At 51.9% G+C, this 15,594-nt stretch overlaps 2 protein-coding genes across 10 annotated transcripts; both read right to left on the reverse strand.

Moving 5' to 3' along the window:
* Window positions 1–444: 444 nt before the first annotated feature.
* On the reverse strand, window positions 445–12,695 carry acadvl (acyl-CoA dehydrogenase very long chain). 9 transcript variants are annotated; one of them, XM_018733722.2, is made up of 19 exons: window positions 10,850–11,647; window positions 10,166–10,269; window positions 9,673–9,745; window positions 9,503–9,567; window positions 9,219–9,353; window positions 8,982–9,126; window positions 8,673–8,802; window positions 8,009–8,134; window positions 7,290–7,488; window positions 6,445–6,549; window positions 6,101–6,187; window positions 4,420–4,482; window positions 2,742–2,843; window positions 2,271–2,368; window positions 1,991–2,063; window positions 1,559–1,631; window positions 1,346–1,418; window positions 1,190–1,265; window positions 813–1,030 (listed from the first exon to the last, which is right to left on the reverse strand). In XM_018733722.2, the coding sequence occupies exons 1-19, from the start codon at window positions 10,890–10,892 to the stop codon at window positions 893–895; spliced, it is 1,908 nt and encodes a 635-aa protein (XP_018589238.1). In that variant the 5' UTR covers window positions 10,893–11,647; the 3' UTR covers window positions 813–892. The 9 variants fall into 9 exon arrangements, with proteins under 9 accessions (XP_018589234.1, XP_018589232.1, XP_018589233.1 ...); XM_018733723.2 differs by having other exon boundaries at window positions 921–1,140; window positions 1,217–1,265; XM_018733718.2 differs by lacking the exons at window positions 1,190–1,265; window positions 10,850–11,647 and adding an exon at window positions 12,538–12,695 and having other exon boundaries at window positions 445–1,140.
* A 116-nt stretch (window positions 12,696–12,811) lies between these two features.
* LOC108923153 (E3 ubiquitin-protein ligase RNF183) lies at window positions 12,812–15,303 on the reverse strand. The gene has a single exon (XM_029257325.1). It carries the CDS (start codon window positions 14,994–14,996, stop codon window positions 14,430–14,432), a length of 567 nt encoding a protein of 188 aa, XP_029113158.1. The 5' UTR covers window positions 14,997–15,303; the 3' UTR covers window positions 12,812–14,429.
* Window positions 15,304–15,594: the final 291 nt, after the last annotated feature.

A 15,594-nucleotide genomic window follows, 5' to 3' on the forward strand; every position in this document is an offset into this window, starting at 1 on the left:
GCGCTTGCTTTTGTGTATATGTGTGACAGCGCACAGCATCTCTGCTGTAGAGCAGGGGAATTTCTGAGGGTATTTGAGGCAAAACAACAAGGCATCCTGGCATTTCATAGCGGAGTGAGGGACGTGGTTAACGCACCTCCTCAGGCTGCTGTCTCTCACAGCGGTGTCACCAACAGGGGACTGTGGACGAAAACGACACTGGGGGCCACAGAGGGCTGTTGACAGGTGTGCAATGTGGACCGCCCCTGTGACCCCCAAGGGTACAGTACATACACACACACGCACACACACACACACACACACACACACACACACACACACACACACACACACACACACACACACAATAGACATGATTGCAGTGAGACCTTTATTGACCACAATAGTGTGACAGCATTCAAGTACAGAGGACAGAAGCCCTTCAGATGACTGGGGAGGGGGGGGGGGGGGGGGGGGGGGGCTGCTGCAGACAGCTGTCCCAGAATGCACCACTTCACAGGACCTTGACCGATTTGGTCGACATCAATACTGGAATTTCAGAGGCAACTATAATAAACCGGAAGCTGCACGCAGACACATGTTCGTGTATAGAAAAGATCAAGTGCTACAGCACAAGCCCTGTGGTAAAGGTTTGCACGCACGCACGCACGCACGCACGCACACACACACACCTTCTCCAGAGCATGAAACACCACCAAAGACCACCACACATGTGGGGGACGGGGGGGATGGACATGGAGGATAGCAAAGGAACAGATGGACAGTAGAGAAAGCAATGCGCTGACGGAGAGCAGCATCTCTTCCTGCAAGCAGAGAATGAAGCACCAGATGCAGAAGCTCCTCCATGTCCACCAGGGCTTTGTCTGCCAGTGGACACTTTGGGCAGCGGCGCTCAGAAGCCCAGAGGGTGCATGGAGGCCACGCCCCCATGCCGGAGCACGGCCGCCGAGATGTCCCGCACGTTGCTGAGGAGCCCCCTGGAGTTGCTGGAGCCCAGAGCCTTCAGGTCCCGCAGGATCCTCTCGTGAGCCTGAGCAGGACAGCGAGGATGAGGGACGCACAGAGTGGGAAGAGACGTTGAGCAGGACGAGGTTGGGAAAGAAGAGGTAGCGGGTCCGTTTTAATCGGTCTGCGTCCAGCCTGCAGGGGGCAACACGCCTTCGGTCAGCTATTCGCACGGTGCGCTCACCTCGAGACACCACGTCTCACACAGCACCTTCTCGTGTTGGCTGGACGGAAGAGCCAGACTGAGGGAGCGAGACGCCCTGCGGGACAGAGGGGCATTCAGGAGGAGAGCTGAGAGCCAAGCAGTGTGCGTGCGTGCGTGCGTGCGTACATTGGGTACCTGGACAGGACGACCGTCATGGCGTAGAGGTCAATGGCGCAATCAGCCACTCTCTTGAGAACGAAGTGCTCATCTGCAACCACAGGGTGACAGTGTGTGTTAGTGAGGAGAGCACAACACACATAGCTGATCGCAACCAGAGCGCAGGACATCGGTGTAGAGCAGCCACAACGTGACCAAAGTGAGCGCACACGCACACACCCATGACCTTACCTGTGATCTGTTTGCCGTGCTTGAGAAGCAGGTCCTCAACGACGCCTCCAAAACGCTCTATGGCTTTCGCTGCCTGCCGGGTTCGGGAACCAGAGGACCACAAATCACACTCCGGCAGCGTGCACGGCTACCATGGTATTACCAGGATTAGCATGGTTCATGTGTGTTTACAGAACACTGAGTCGTCCACTTACAAACACACCAGGCACCGGCAAGTGTGTTTGTAACTTGTCTGTTCGTCCCCCCATGGGTCACTTTGACCACAAAATCACAGTAAATTACAGGCCGTTAATGCGTGGGTTCCGGTGAAGTCTTCAGGAAAAGTAACAGTCAAAGTAATGTAGGAGTCGGTGTGTTACCGTGCTAATTACCGCCTCTCTGACCCTCTTTCAGGAGACGCCCCCCCCACCACCCCCAGGTGCACTCGCTCACCAGCGCGCCGCTGGCCGACAGCGCCGGGTGCACAGCTCCCTGAAGGGTCCGTCCCGGTCCGAGGCCCGCCTTCCTGCAGGGGTTGGGGGGTAAGGGGGAGGGGGGCAGGGAGTCACTGTGTCAGGGTTTCACCTCACAGCTTCGCTCGCTCACCACTGTTCCAGTCCGACAAGGGTTGCAACACAGTGATAACAGAGAGGGCTTCACACACAGGACTGAGAAGACTGCATGTTTGTGCGTGTGTGTGGATGTGTCTCTGCGTGCACAGCGGCTCTGAGACCTCTTGGCCCTCCTGCCGATCTCCCTGGTCAGCAGCCCGGCGTGGCACAGCGGCCTCCTCAGTGCCCTCTGCAGGACCTTCAGTTCGGCTCCTGCGCTCTGTTGACAGGCAACATACACCGGCACACAGGCAGCAAACACACATCCGACCTTCATCACACATAACAAGTACGCTTCACTTATGAAGTCGTTTCGGCACGACTGACTGGCAGGAAGGGCAAGGACACGGAGAGTGTGGAGGAGGCGTGACCCCGCATCCCTCTGGCGCCACGCGTTCCCCAGCACAAGCGTGCGTAGTTATACCCGCTCGGCCGGGACGCGGAGCAGCGCTGCACGGAGCGACACGCGCCCGACTCGTGTTACTTCCCAAAAACACACACAGCACGACGACAAGAATGTGTGAGATGAGAGAGCCTGAAGCTGAGTTCACATGGTTAGCGGGTGTGCGGTCAAAGCTCTCCTCCGGTCGTACCTGGAGCCCGCTGAGAGCCACAAAGAGCCGCAGGATGTCGTTGGTCCCTTCGACGATACGGAAGATCCGCAGATCCCTCATCACTCTCTCCACACCCGAGTCCTGAGCGAACGCATGCATAATAACTACGATTATTATTACCATTATTATTATTCTTATTATTAGCATATTTGCTGCACAGTTGACAACTTTTGCAAAGTAACATCTACTATTTGACCCATTTATACAGCAGGGTAATTTTTACTCTATCAGTTCAGTCCAAGTAGCGTGATCAAGGGAACAACAACAGGAGTGAGGAATGGGTTTGAACCACCATCCTTCAGGTTACTTTTCCATGTTCTTCAGCGTTACATCACCTGCTGTTCAAGATGACAGGCAAAGGTGCAAGCGGGCGCACGTGCACGCACGCACGCACGCACGCACGCACGCACGCACGCACGCACACACACACACCCCGAGGCTGTCTCTGTGAGGATTTTTCACCAGCAAGTGTTTTTTGCGATGACTGGAAGGTGCGAGTGTTCCGCCACAAACACAAATGACCAGAGCTGTGACCAAAGGCTCATTATTCATGGTCAAGTTGACCTACATCTCTGTAGCGCTCAGGACACACGGTAAGGTGTGCGGTCCCTTCTCACCATGCTGTCACCCTCGCACCGTCATTTCCACCACCCCAGCAGCAACCCCCGCTGTCTCGGAATGATGCCGTTTCCATGGAGACGCGCTCTTGTGCACCGCGCCTCGACCGTGTGTGAACAGAAACTCACGTCAGGGCTTGGAAACCACACAACACACGAGTGTCAGCGGAATGAGTGCTGAAGGGAAAAGGAAACCGCCGCGAGTCGGTCGGTGGGACAGGTCTGTTGTGACAGTGCAGGGTTCGACTGGTACTCGAACACTTTTCATCAGGGTTCGAGCCTGTGCTCCATATCTATATTTATCAGACACTTTTCTACAAAGTGATTTACAATAATTATTCAGCAGTGTTCATCTGACTCCTTTAAATCCAAGGTGACCTACAGCATTCGATACAGTACGGTACAGTACCTACAGTCATTCGTACATCTGCACAGCAGGGCAGTGTAACACACACACACACACACACACACACACACACACACACACACACACACACACTTACATATTTACATTTATTCATTTAGCAGACACTTTTCTCCAAAGTGACTTCCAATGAACTCTATGTAGTGTTACTAGCCCACACACCTTATTTACCGCAGTGACTTAACACTGTTAGATACACTACTTACACTGGGTCACTCATCCATACATCAGTGGAACACACACACACACACACACACACACACACACACACACACACACACACACACACTATGGGGGAACCTGAACAGCATGTCCCTGGAGCATGGAGGAAACCCGGTGGAACACAGCGAGAACATACAAACTCCACAGACCAAGATGGATTCGAACCCACGTTTGAGCATATACCTCAAGCACTGTGAAGTACTAGCGCTACCCACTGCACCACTGTGTCGCCCTCCACTACCAGCCTAAATAATTGCACTCACACCCAAGGTTCTCCCACACAGTCCCAACAGGACTTCCCCAGCTGACTACTTGGATTTGCTGAAAAGGCAAAACAGCCCGGAGTCGAGGCCCCCTGGTTACGGGACTCTCCTGGGCTCACCAGCGCTCTCACCTGCATGAAGCCTGCTCCTCCCATGATCTGTATGCACTCGTCAGTCACGGCCCAGGCAGCTTCCTGTCGACAGAGAACACGAGGGCTGAACCGCAGGGGTGACCACACACCGCCATGCCACCAACAGGCACAACCTTCAAAAACATTCACGTTTCAACAGCACCAAAGGCTTGTGTCTCCTTACACTGTGTATGTATGTAGCATATCGACACACCAGCATGACACATGTAGCATACCAACTCCTCCGAAATGACTGTTCATGTCAGAGCGAACACAAAGGCGCACAATACATGAGCATCTGCGCACAGAATTCACGAGGAGCCCCTGGACTGTGCCGGGTCCCATTCGATGTACAAACATTTTGTTGGTAGCATCTCTCGTAAATGAAGCAGTAATACCGGTTTGATTTGGTGCTGTGTCTGTGGTGTATCTCTAAAGTAGCAAAGAAATAACCATTTCCACAATTTGCACTGGGCATCCCCCGCTTCGCAACATGCTCCTAAGCCTCGTGTTCATGGTCAGTTTGCAGTACGCTGCTCTGGGACGACCAGATTTACCCTTTCGAAAAACCACAGGACATGCCCTGAATGTCCAGTGATGGGAACTAAATCACTGACCATTTACATTTATTCATTTAGCTGACGCTTTTCTCCAAAACGACTTACAGTGTTGAGGTTACAATTATTTACCCATTTATACAACTGGGTAATTTTACCGGCGCAATTTAAGGTAAGTACCTTGCTCAAGGGTACTACGGCCGGATGTGAGGCTCAAGCCTGCAACCTTTGGGTCCAAAGGCAGTAGCTCTAACCACTACGTTACCAGCTGTCCCCTGGCCAAGAAGAGAACTGCTGTCAAAAAGAGTTTTGCTTTACTGAGTCCTTGACGCATCACATCAGAGGTAACATAAGAAGGTACATATTTTTCACTTGTTCACATAATCAGTCTGTAATGTGACAAACATTTCAAACCATTTACAAGAGCAAACTGTGCTCAGAAAGAGGAAAACACAGAGTTCCTGGAATCAGTTCTCCTTTTGTACAGTTCTGAGTTTGCACAGACAGCAGATAAAATAAGAACATCCTGGTGCCCGCTGTTGCTCAGCTCTTTTTGCAGATCGTAGCTCTTTACCTCAAGCGAAACTCCACGATAACACCCTCTTGATTAGAAAGCCACAGCCTGATAAGAAACTGTTTATTTCACTCATTGTTGTGACTTTTTTTCATCCACTACAGCTTTGCCTGCTGCAACTCAGTTTCTTCCCACCCGAATCTTTCCCTCCTACTTGTAATCCAATTCTTTCCCACGGGTCTGTAACCTGATTCCTTCCCATTAGTCCATAACCAGATTCCTTCCCAGGGGTCCATAACCCAAACCTTTCCCGCCAGTCTGGAACCCAGTTCCTTCCCATGTGTCCATAACCCGATTCCTTCCCATGGGTCTGTAACCTTATTCTTTGCCACAGGTCCATAATCTGATTCCTTGTCTCTTTCCCATAACCCGATTCCTTCCTTTTGGGCCATAACGCAATTCCTTCCCACTTTTCTGTAGCCTGTTTCTTTCCTTTCAACCTGATTCCTCCAGCAGGGTCTGACACTTTCTGGGAGGGATGTCAAAATGTTACGTTACTGCCCGTCTGTGATGTGATGGCATTCAGGAGGAGGCAGAAAGCACTACTCACAGAGGCAAAAATCTTGCTGATGGCGGCTTCAACGTGGAACTCCGCAGAGCCACCGTCCATGTTGGCACTGACCATGTAGGCCATTGACTGAAGGAGGAGAATCAAGGCTCATTAATTGACATTCTTTCACATGGTTCTATACAAATGTCTAGAGGCACTAGATTTGCTGCTTTGTGTCTTGTTCTTGACACAAAGAGCTGAAAAAACTGGATGTGCCTGATCACTTTAAACAAGAATACAAGTCACTTTCTTTATTAGTGTTCACACTGTGAAATGTGAATGTGTCCTGCTCCGACAGGGGAAAGCAGGGGAAGAGGCCAGGTTTAATTGAAAGGGCTGCTGACCTCCGTGACATACTGTAGCACAGCCATGCGGGCCACCTTCTCCTGTACTGCTCCACTGTTTTGGATCTTGCTCCCGAACTGGGTTTTGCCAGCAGCATGGTCTACCTGAGAGACACAGGGGTATCAAAGAGGCTCAGTGCCACTGATGGACAGCTAGTGAAAAAACCTCCTACCCATCACCAGTCTCCTTCCAGGGTGTCAGGGAAAATGTCAACAACAAACATTATCAACCTCTGGGATCATTAGCAAAAGGCCTCCGTAGGAGTGTGCACCCTTCTAAACATAACTGCAAATGAGATGCCAGCATGCTGAATAAAAAACAAAGTTTTGTCTGTGTGCAGTGTGAAGAAGGATCAACGGGGGACTGCCCACACACAGGAAACAGCGCCGAGACGAGAACAGTTTGATTCGTGGGAGTTCCCCTGAACGAAGTGAACCCAGGCAGCACAGAGGCAGATAGGGAAGAGAGAGTTATATTAAGATGAACTGAACGTCAGAAAAAGCAAAAAGATGTTAAGAGAGGAAAACGTGCAAAATGCAAGCTAAGAGGGATGGAGAGACAACCCCTTCATCGATCTTGCAATGTATACAAAATGATGGTAGTCACCCGTGAAATAAGCTTAATGTTTGCACAACAGGCTACATCACATACGAAAATTTTATCAGAGCACGTTGACGTTTACATTTATTTATTTAGCAGACGCTTTACCCCAAAGCGACGTACATCGCAGCGAAAAATCATGTTCCCTACCAGTCAATCCCTGCGCAAGAGTTCGACTGCAACCTCACCTTCTCCACACACAGTAACTAGAAGGAGAGATGGAGAAAGAATGACAGAGACCTACCGCCTTGGCAATGACCCCCTTCATGGTGCCGGAGAGTGCCGCGGCGATGCCCGAGCGCCCGTTGGTGAGCACGCTCATGGCCACCTTGAAACCGCCGCCCACTTCGCCTAACACGCACTCGGCCGGCACGCGTACGTTCTCAAAGTACACCTCCGCTGTGTTGGAGGCCTTGATTCCCATCTTCCTCATTGGTGGACCACTGGGTAAAGAAAGAAAACAATGGAAGGAGGGAAACCGAGAGGGTGAGGTGAAAAAAGTGTGTAGTAAGAGCATGCAGTTTAAAAGAAGAAGAGCATCAAGTGTAAAGATGTGGAAGACAGTCATATGATATACAGACTACTGCAGTGCCACAGGTGAAGTGGACTTCAAGGCCCTGGAGACAGAGACACATAGCAAATAACTATCCCAGTGAGGAAAACTGCCCAAAACCGGAACAGCTGGTTTTCACGGCATAAAGTGAAGCTCAAAAAGTTCACAGCGTCACAAATCACAGCAAAGGTCTGCAAATAATCAGATATTTCTGTCTTCCAGGCTCTCATGGACTCTCTGCTCACACACATCTACACTGGGACACAAGGAAGAAGTCCTCACTAAGTGTCCAGCACTTTTCACACAGAGCCACTTTGTGTCCAGGGCTTCGCTGCCTCTCAGCCAGCCTGTTGGACCCCCTAGTCGCACACATCCCCTCGTCATGGCCCCTCCACACCCCCTCGTCTCACTTTGTGACTCCACCGAAGCTTCGCTCCACAATAAAGGCAGTGATCCTGTCCTTTATGTCCCCAGTCTTCTCATCCAACACTGGTGTCTTTGCAAAAACCGTGAATATCTCAGCAAGGCCTCCATTGCTGGCAGGAGGGGGGGATAATAGAGGAAGAAAAGATTCACTTTATCTACTGCACCACCTGGTGGAAATGAGAGAACAGGCAGCCAAAGTGAAGTGGCTACAACAATTCAAACGCTCTGTTATACAGATTGTCACTATTCAAAGTTCACCTCAAGTTGTAATTTTTTGAAGTTCTACATTTTCATTTTGGAAAGAAAATACTGAAAAGAACTGTTTGTATGACCCTTAGCTACTGTCTTAACAAAGAGAAATACTCAAAACCCACATCTTCTTGCAGCATTGGGTTATACGGCCCAAATAGCTTAGCAGCTCAAAGTACTGCAGCAAGTGCCTGAGCTTTAACCATTATTTTCAGAAACAAAGAACCACCTGTAATTCCCCCCCAAAAGAATTAATGGGAATTCAGTTTTCAGAGTTTCACCACGTCTCAAGGAATAAATCGCCTTCATAAAGCAAGAGGTGCGAGTGCTGAGTAGGTTCTACAAAGCGCATTGTGGAACAGCAGTGGAGCGAGGCCGTGTGCACGTGCTGGCATTTACCTGATCCAAATCTTGCCCCCGTTGAGGGTGTAATACTGGCCACAGGAGGAGTGGATGGCCCTGGTTCTCATGGAGGCTCCATCAGTGCCACTCGCTGGCTCCGTGAGACAGAAGGCAGCGATGGTTTCTCCTACAGCGGGAAGGAGGGCCTGCAGGTCTTACACAAGCAATAGATTCACTGAAGCGTCACATGACACAGATCAAACACACAGGATCAGCGCGGAGGGAGCAATCGGCAGCAATCGGCAGCACGCAGGTGCATCGACACACCAACATGAGGCAGAGCTCTGCTGCCACCGGTGGTCCCACCTGAAGCCAGCCTGGGCAGGTACTTCTCCTTCTGGACTTGGCTGCCGAACAGCAGGATGCCTTTGAAGCCGATGGACTGGTGGGCACCCAGGGTAATGGCCACGCCGAGGTCGTGCATGCCCACAATCTCCACGAGCCGGGCATACTGTGTAGGGGGTCAGAAGCACGAAGGGTCACTCCGGCTGCTCTAGTGCTGCGTGCCGAGAAGAGCTCAGTGTGCAGCGCTACCTCTCACACCTGAGTGTTGCTAAGGCCCAGGCCGCCAAGATCGGCAGGCACCTGAAGGCCAAAGGCCCCCATCTCCTTGAGGCCCTGCAAGGTGCTCTCCTCCACCTGCTCCAGCTCGTCGTTCTTCATCGGGTTGTTCACCTCCTACACGGACCGGAAGGAGGCAGGGGGCAGGAAAGACCGGGCACCTTCAGTTCACATCGGAGTCATTACCCAACGATGTGTCCTTGTGGTCATTTACTTCTTAACAGGCTACTCAAATACACAAAAACATCAAAATGCAAAGGGCTTACATCAAAAAATCTGGAGATAGGCCCCACCAGCGCTCTGAGGAACTGAGTCTGCTCTTCATTCAGAACTGAAACACACCAATGCACACGTGTAGGATGCAAAGGAAAGGCCAAAATTGCAACGAATCAAGGTGGAGAGAAAGGGCCGTGCACCACCGCGGCGCAGCACTCACCTGAGGGGAAGGGAAACACCTGTGCAGTGCTGATGTGCCCCTTAAACATGTTCACAGCAAAGGACATGGACTCCTGGCGCGAGAGGGACAAGACAGTACTTTTTTGCACTCTGATGGTTTTTTGGGAGAGTGATCCCGTTTAATTATCTTGTTACTTATACAAATGTGGAGATGTATATTTCTGAGTGTTTTAAGTGGATTTAATTCAGAAAGGGGAAAAAGAAGAGGGACAAGAAAGGCTGCTTACACTCCAAAAGCACTGCGGAGGGGCGTTGACGCAGAACAAATAGGTGGATGTCACACGAAGATGATATGCAAGCGACTAAACCTGGATTCATGTCTGGAAAAGGCTGGCTTTTTCTTTCCAGCTGCCGCTCATGCCAAACTGATGTTAGCAAGGTTAAACATCATCAACACGGGGCTCTAAAGACCGTCCAAACCAAGAGAGCAATGCAAGGACACTGAGCACGAAAACAACGGAGTGACATCCTACCGGGTTAGGAGGGTTCTCTTCAGTCACCAGCCTGCTGCCAGCGTCATTGCTGACAAGCGCCTTCTCCAGCAGCACCTCCTGCATTGTGGGACAGAGCACTGGAGCTGCACCGCAGGAGCGAGAGATGGAGAGTGAATAAAACAACAGGTTAAGGAGAAAGCAGAGAATCCCTCTGCATTTCTACCTTTTCTGCAGATCTATATGTTTACAGCTCAACCAGAAAAAGGGGGAGCGGAGGTATGGCTGGACATATGGACATATGGACGGATGGGCACCGAGGGGGAAAACGAAGTCAATGTCCTTCTCACTGCCATGATTCCCCCAGGTAAACAAACACCACCTGCTCAGGTAAACGATTATGTCCAGCTCATGCACATACAATGACCTCGGGCAGTTCAACTGCAGTGTTATACAAAATCTCTCTTACATGTTCACTGGAGGAGTTATTATGGAGTGAAGACTCACATTATGATACGAATTCCTTACTATGCATTGCATTCAGTACTGTCAATTTGCTCCCAAACCAAAAACAGTCTAATTTTTAATCCAAAAAAAAAAAAACAAAACATTTCTAGCTCCGAAACTAAGTTTTCCAATCATACTAGCATAATTTGAAACATAATGAACAAAATAACAAGCTAACTGGCATCATAAAGGTGGACACGTCGGAACTGTGGACAGCACCTGGACTGGATGGTGCGGAAAAGGCGAGTTGGATCCATCCCATGCCTTTGGATTTCCCCACGAGGATTAATAATGTATAACTGCCGTGTTATTTGCATATTCAAATGAGCAATAATTACAGTGCATATTTCCCTTCAAGCACTAGAACATGGTGCTGCCCACTGACTATGGAAGGCACTGTGGTGGTGCACTGAGATAAACAAAGTATTACATACAATTGATTTTCAATAAATATCACTAGAGACGCAATGAGTATAATCAGAGCACTGCAACGTTCACCACACTCGGGTGAGCAGTGAAGCGCTTCTCCCGCCACCGCCAACCAGAGACATCGAGATACAACAACCCACCGGGCAGCTGCTCATTGGCTGAGCAGCGCACACTCTAACTGCTCATTGGTTGAGCAGCGCACACTCTAACTGCTCATTGGTTGAGCAGCGCACACTTTTACTGCTCGTTGGTTGTCACTCCAGCCAGGTCTCAACTACCGCTTCCACAGCACAGGCTCCAAAAAAGACACCATCATATTATTGTGAACATTTTACCCTGGAACTCATTTTTATAATCATGGAAGGACCATCGGAAGGTGAAATAAACGCATTACGATGCCACTGCCATGTGAGTATATGCATTTCTCTTCATTTCAGCAAGCAAGGTGTCGTGATAAACCCTGTAGGTAATTGGTTACCTGACGTCCTCAAAACTCTCCTTCATGCCAATCATGTGGACCGAGGAACTATCGCTCAGTGTGAGAGTAGAATGAGTCTCTCTCTCTCTCTCTCTCTCTCTCTCTCTCACTCACTCACTCACGGGCGCGCGCTTCACATCCACCAGGCTGCAGGCAACAGGACCTGGCTGGCGTAGCTGCCTCTCGTCTCGCCCTCCTCCTCTGTTCCCGAAAATAGTCCGTTTCATTTCGTTCTCTCTTGCCGAGGAGGAGCTGAACCGGACACCACTGCTGTCCTGTCCGTTTACCGCTTTGCTTACTCGCGCGGCAGGAGGAAGCTGTGTGACTGTGACCCGCCGGGACCGACCGACCGACCGGGCCCGGCGGGGAAAACAAGGGCCACCCCGATGATGGAAGGAACGAATGGAATGGAATGGAATGGGATGGATGATTGATGATGGGGCCGCAGGAGCACAGAGAGACTCAGCCACAGTTCACACCACTTGACTCTGGGGACAAATTTATATCATAACGCTCGTTCTTACACACACACACAGAGCACCTCGAGCCGGAGCGGAACCGAAAGCGCGGCGCGCGCTAGGAAACTGAGAGGCGGCGGGAAGCTGAGTCGCGCGCTAAATAACGGTTTCCGCGTGCTGAGGCCCGGTCTCCTAGCAACCTACCGGGAAACGGCCGCACTCGGCAGGGGCCCGCGCGACGCTGCACTGCCGCTCGCTGCTCGGACAAACATTCTTGATCTTTTCCGTTCCTGAATTTTAAATTAAAAGCTGGTAAATTATTTCACTCCGGTTTTAAGATTAGCTCATTTTTTTTATGTCGAACCCGTCCCTACGCCGGCGGTTCTCGTTCTTTAGTGTTTATTGTCTTTATTTAGTCTCACTATACAGTTAGGCCGTGGGAGTGGGCTCTGTCGTGCGTCCTGTCACACTGCGGTCACATGGCAGCTGTCGGAGCCCCTAAATCAACACAAAATCTGCCACAATCTGGGTCGGAAACGCACAGATTACACAGCGTCGCTCCACTCCGTGATCGTGTCGCACGTCAGCGCACGTACTTTACGGAACGTTGTCGACGGGAATTATGGGTAGTGTAGTTTTCGGGCACTTGAAGGCTCTCCCTCGTAGCCTCCCTCTTTCGTTTGTCCGCTATGAAACTGTACGCAGCACAACTAACTGCAGGAAAATGTGAGAATGAGAAACTAGAGGAAGCTGTTATCATTGAATTATAATCAGTGCTTTGGCAATACAAATGTATGCAATTTGTCATGCTAATAACATGCTAAACTATAAGTTAATCATTGAATATTTTTCATGGGAATCCACATGGGGGGGGCTTTAAATGAGCTGTCAGTGTAATTTTTCTGTCCGCTCACTTCACAAACATCTCTGCTGATGTGGGGATGATGGGCGCTGGTCTGAAAGCGACCTTGCGTGTTCCAACAGCCGCTGCATGTCTTGTGCGGGGAATGGGGCCCTTCGTGGATTCAGAGTCGCGTCTTCGTCGTCTTGTCCTCCTCGCGTGGTCGTCCTCCTAGTCTTTGTTGTCCTCCTCCTCTTCGTCTCCTCGTCCTCCTCGTCTTCCTAGTCCTCCTGCTCCTCCATGTGCTGGACGACTTTTTCACACTCTAAGCTGTTGGCATCTTACCCCGTTAGAGTGGACACAACAGACCGCGAGCGACGCTCTGGCATGCGATCAGAGCTCGGGTCCCTCTAGCATAAACGCTGTGCGACCGCTGTGCGACATCTCAAGGTAGGAAAGAAGGGACAAGACTCGTCGGTGAGAAAACGAGGACGAGTTCTTTATTAAAGCACACGACACACAACGCACACATCGCAGCACCAAACGTCTGTCGCATTTACAGCACCCTGAAGGCCAGCAGCTCTACCTTATGCCGGAGAAGCTCTGCAGCACCACCCCCCGGGGTGTGTCGACTCACGGGCAGAGGGATGGCGTTCCGCTGCTCACTAGATCTTGTGGAACAAGAAGCTTTTTCAACTTCAGCACGGTCCACTTGGGCCACGGGGGGTCCTGGGGCTGTGAGGCACTGCTCTGTATCCTGCCCTGACCTTTCTCCAGCCTTCGTGGCTTCACAGTGCCTGAGGAACTAGCTGAAAGGAGCAAGTGTACGGAAAGAACCCGAACGCGTGAGGCTTTTCCAGAGAAGCCGAAGCAGAACACCGTAGGACGTTGGACCTCTGGGGGGGGGGGGGGGGTGGTAGGCTCTCGCGAACCTGCTGCTGAACGTGATCCGTTTCTGCACCGAAATGGGCTGGGTTCTCCTGCAGTGCGTTCGCGGAGCAGAAACAGTGTTGGTGAGGAATAATAATTTGGTTAAGTACCGCATTCGGAAGTGATGCAAGAGGGAGCAAAACACAGTAAAAGCTGTCAATCTGAGCCTGGGATCCGGGTGGGATGGACATGCAGTTGGCACAGTGAGGCTCCGCTCCTTGGACTGGAGATCGTCGTCAACCGCAGGACCGTCTGCCCTCGGCCGCCTGTACGGACCGACCTGGGCCAGAATCGCCAGCGCAGTGGTTAGAACTCTGTCTTCCGACATGAAGGTCACAACGTCGCATCCCACCTACTGCTGTAGTACCAAGGTACTTATCCTCAATCTCTCCCGTAAAAAGAAGTTGTTAATTGTAAGTAGCTTCACGTTATAAGTCGCTTTGGAGAAACATGTCGGATAAATGTAAAAAAGAAGGAATACTAGTGAGCTTCTTACGCTTGTGAGACGGAAGACAAAGCTAGAGAGCAGCCTGCGTGCGACTAACACGCTAAGGAGCGTCAGCATCCTCTGTGGATCACGTGATCTCGCGCAGCCATTGGCCACAGCACCCCAGCGGCAGTGAGCGGTCAGCGTGCGGCTCTGTGCCAAACGGCTCCTGGCTCTCAGTTCTTGAAGAATTTGGGCCCGAACACCACGCCAGCCACGCAGGTCACGACGAAGAGGACCCACAAGGTGACGGCGAGCAGCTGGACGCACAGCAGGCCCCGTCGCTGCCGTTGCAGCCCCTGCAACCCCTGACCCCCGGGGGGCGCTGCGCTCATCTGCTCCACACGCAGGCTCACCGTGGGCAGGATGACGAAGCGGGAGTCGGTCGCTTGCACAGACAGCACCACCCGCTGGGTCACGGTGGCCACGGGGAACGCCAGGGGCGGCAGGAGCGCCAGGATGCGCGAGTTGCAGGGTAAGGAGAGGGCGTCGCCGGCTCCGAGGGGGGTCGGGTGTCGGCACAGGGGGCACGCGATCGCCGGGGCCTCGCGGGCCTCCGCAGCGTGAGGAGGCGCCAGCTGGATCCTCTGCAGGCACTCGGTGCAGAAGACGTGCAGACACTGCAGCATGCGGGGGCACTTCCCCCCCTGGTCGTACTCCTGGTAGCAGATGGGGCACTCCACGTCGGCCCCGAGCTCCTCCTGCGCGACGGGGGCCTGGACGGTGCCCGGAATGTCAGCCATGGAGGCGGCCGCTGGGGGAGGGGGGAGCTGGGAGCTCTGTCCTACAGAAACAGGCGGCCGTCAGTATTTTTTATTAGGGCCAGCAGATGGCGTAGCGGTCGGAGCCAGTGCGCTCAGGTCGAAACACCGTCTAAAGACCAGGGTTCGAATGTCACCTCCTGCTGCAGCAGCGTTAATCAAGTACTTACCCTGAACTGACAGAAAATAACCCTGCTGCGCAAACTGCTCGGTAAATCAGTGTAAGTGGCTCAAAGCTGTCAGTCACCCTGGAGTAAAGTGTGAAAGAAATGAATGAATAATAATGACCCCCCCCCCATCCACATGGAGGGCCTCTGTGCCACATTGGTCACCGGGGGGGGGAGGGGGACCTCAGGCGGAGACGCGTCGCCTTTGAGTTTGAGTTGCGACGGAGGCGCTGAGCTCCACTGGCCGCCAGAGGACCAAGAAGGACGGTGGCGCCACAGTGCTGCTCTCTCTGCTCCCTCTCGTGTACCGGGGAATGCTGGGCGTGCGTGTGTTCCCTCATGCCCCCCTGTCTCTCTACAGGGGCCGGTTGCCCACTGATGTCAACAGAACAACTGGACTCTTTTTCTTTGCA

The sequence above is a fragment of the Scleropages formosus genome, chromosome 13, assembly GCF_900964775.1.
Source record: "Scleropages formosus chromosome 13, fSclFor1.1, whole genome shotgun sequence".
Taxonomy (NCBI): Eukaryota; Metazoa; Chordata; class Actinopteri; order Osteoglossiformes; family Osteoglossidae; genus Scleropages; species Scleropages formosus.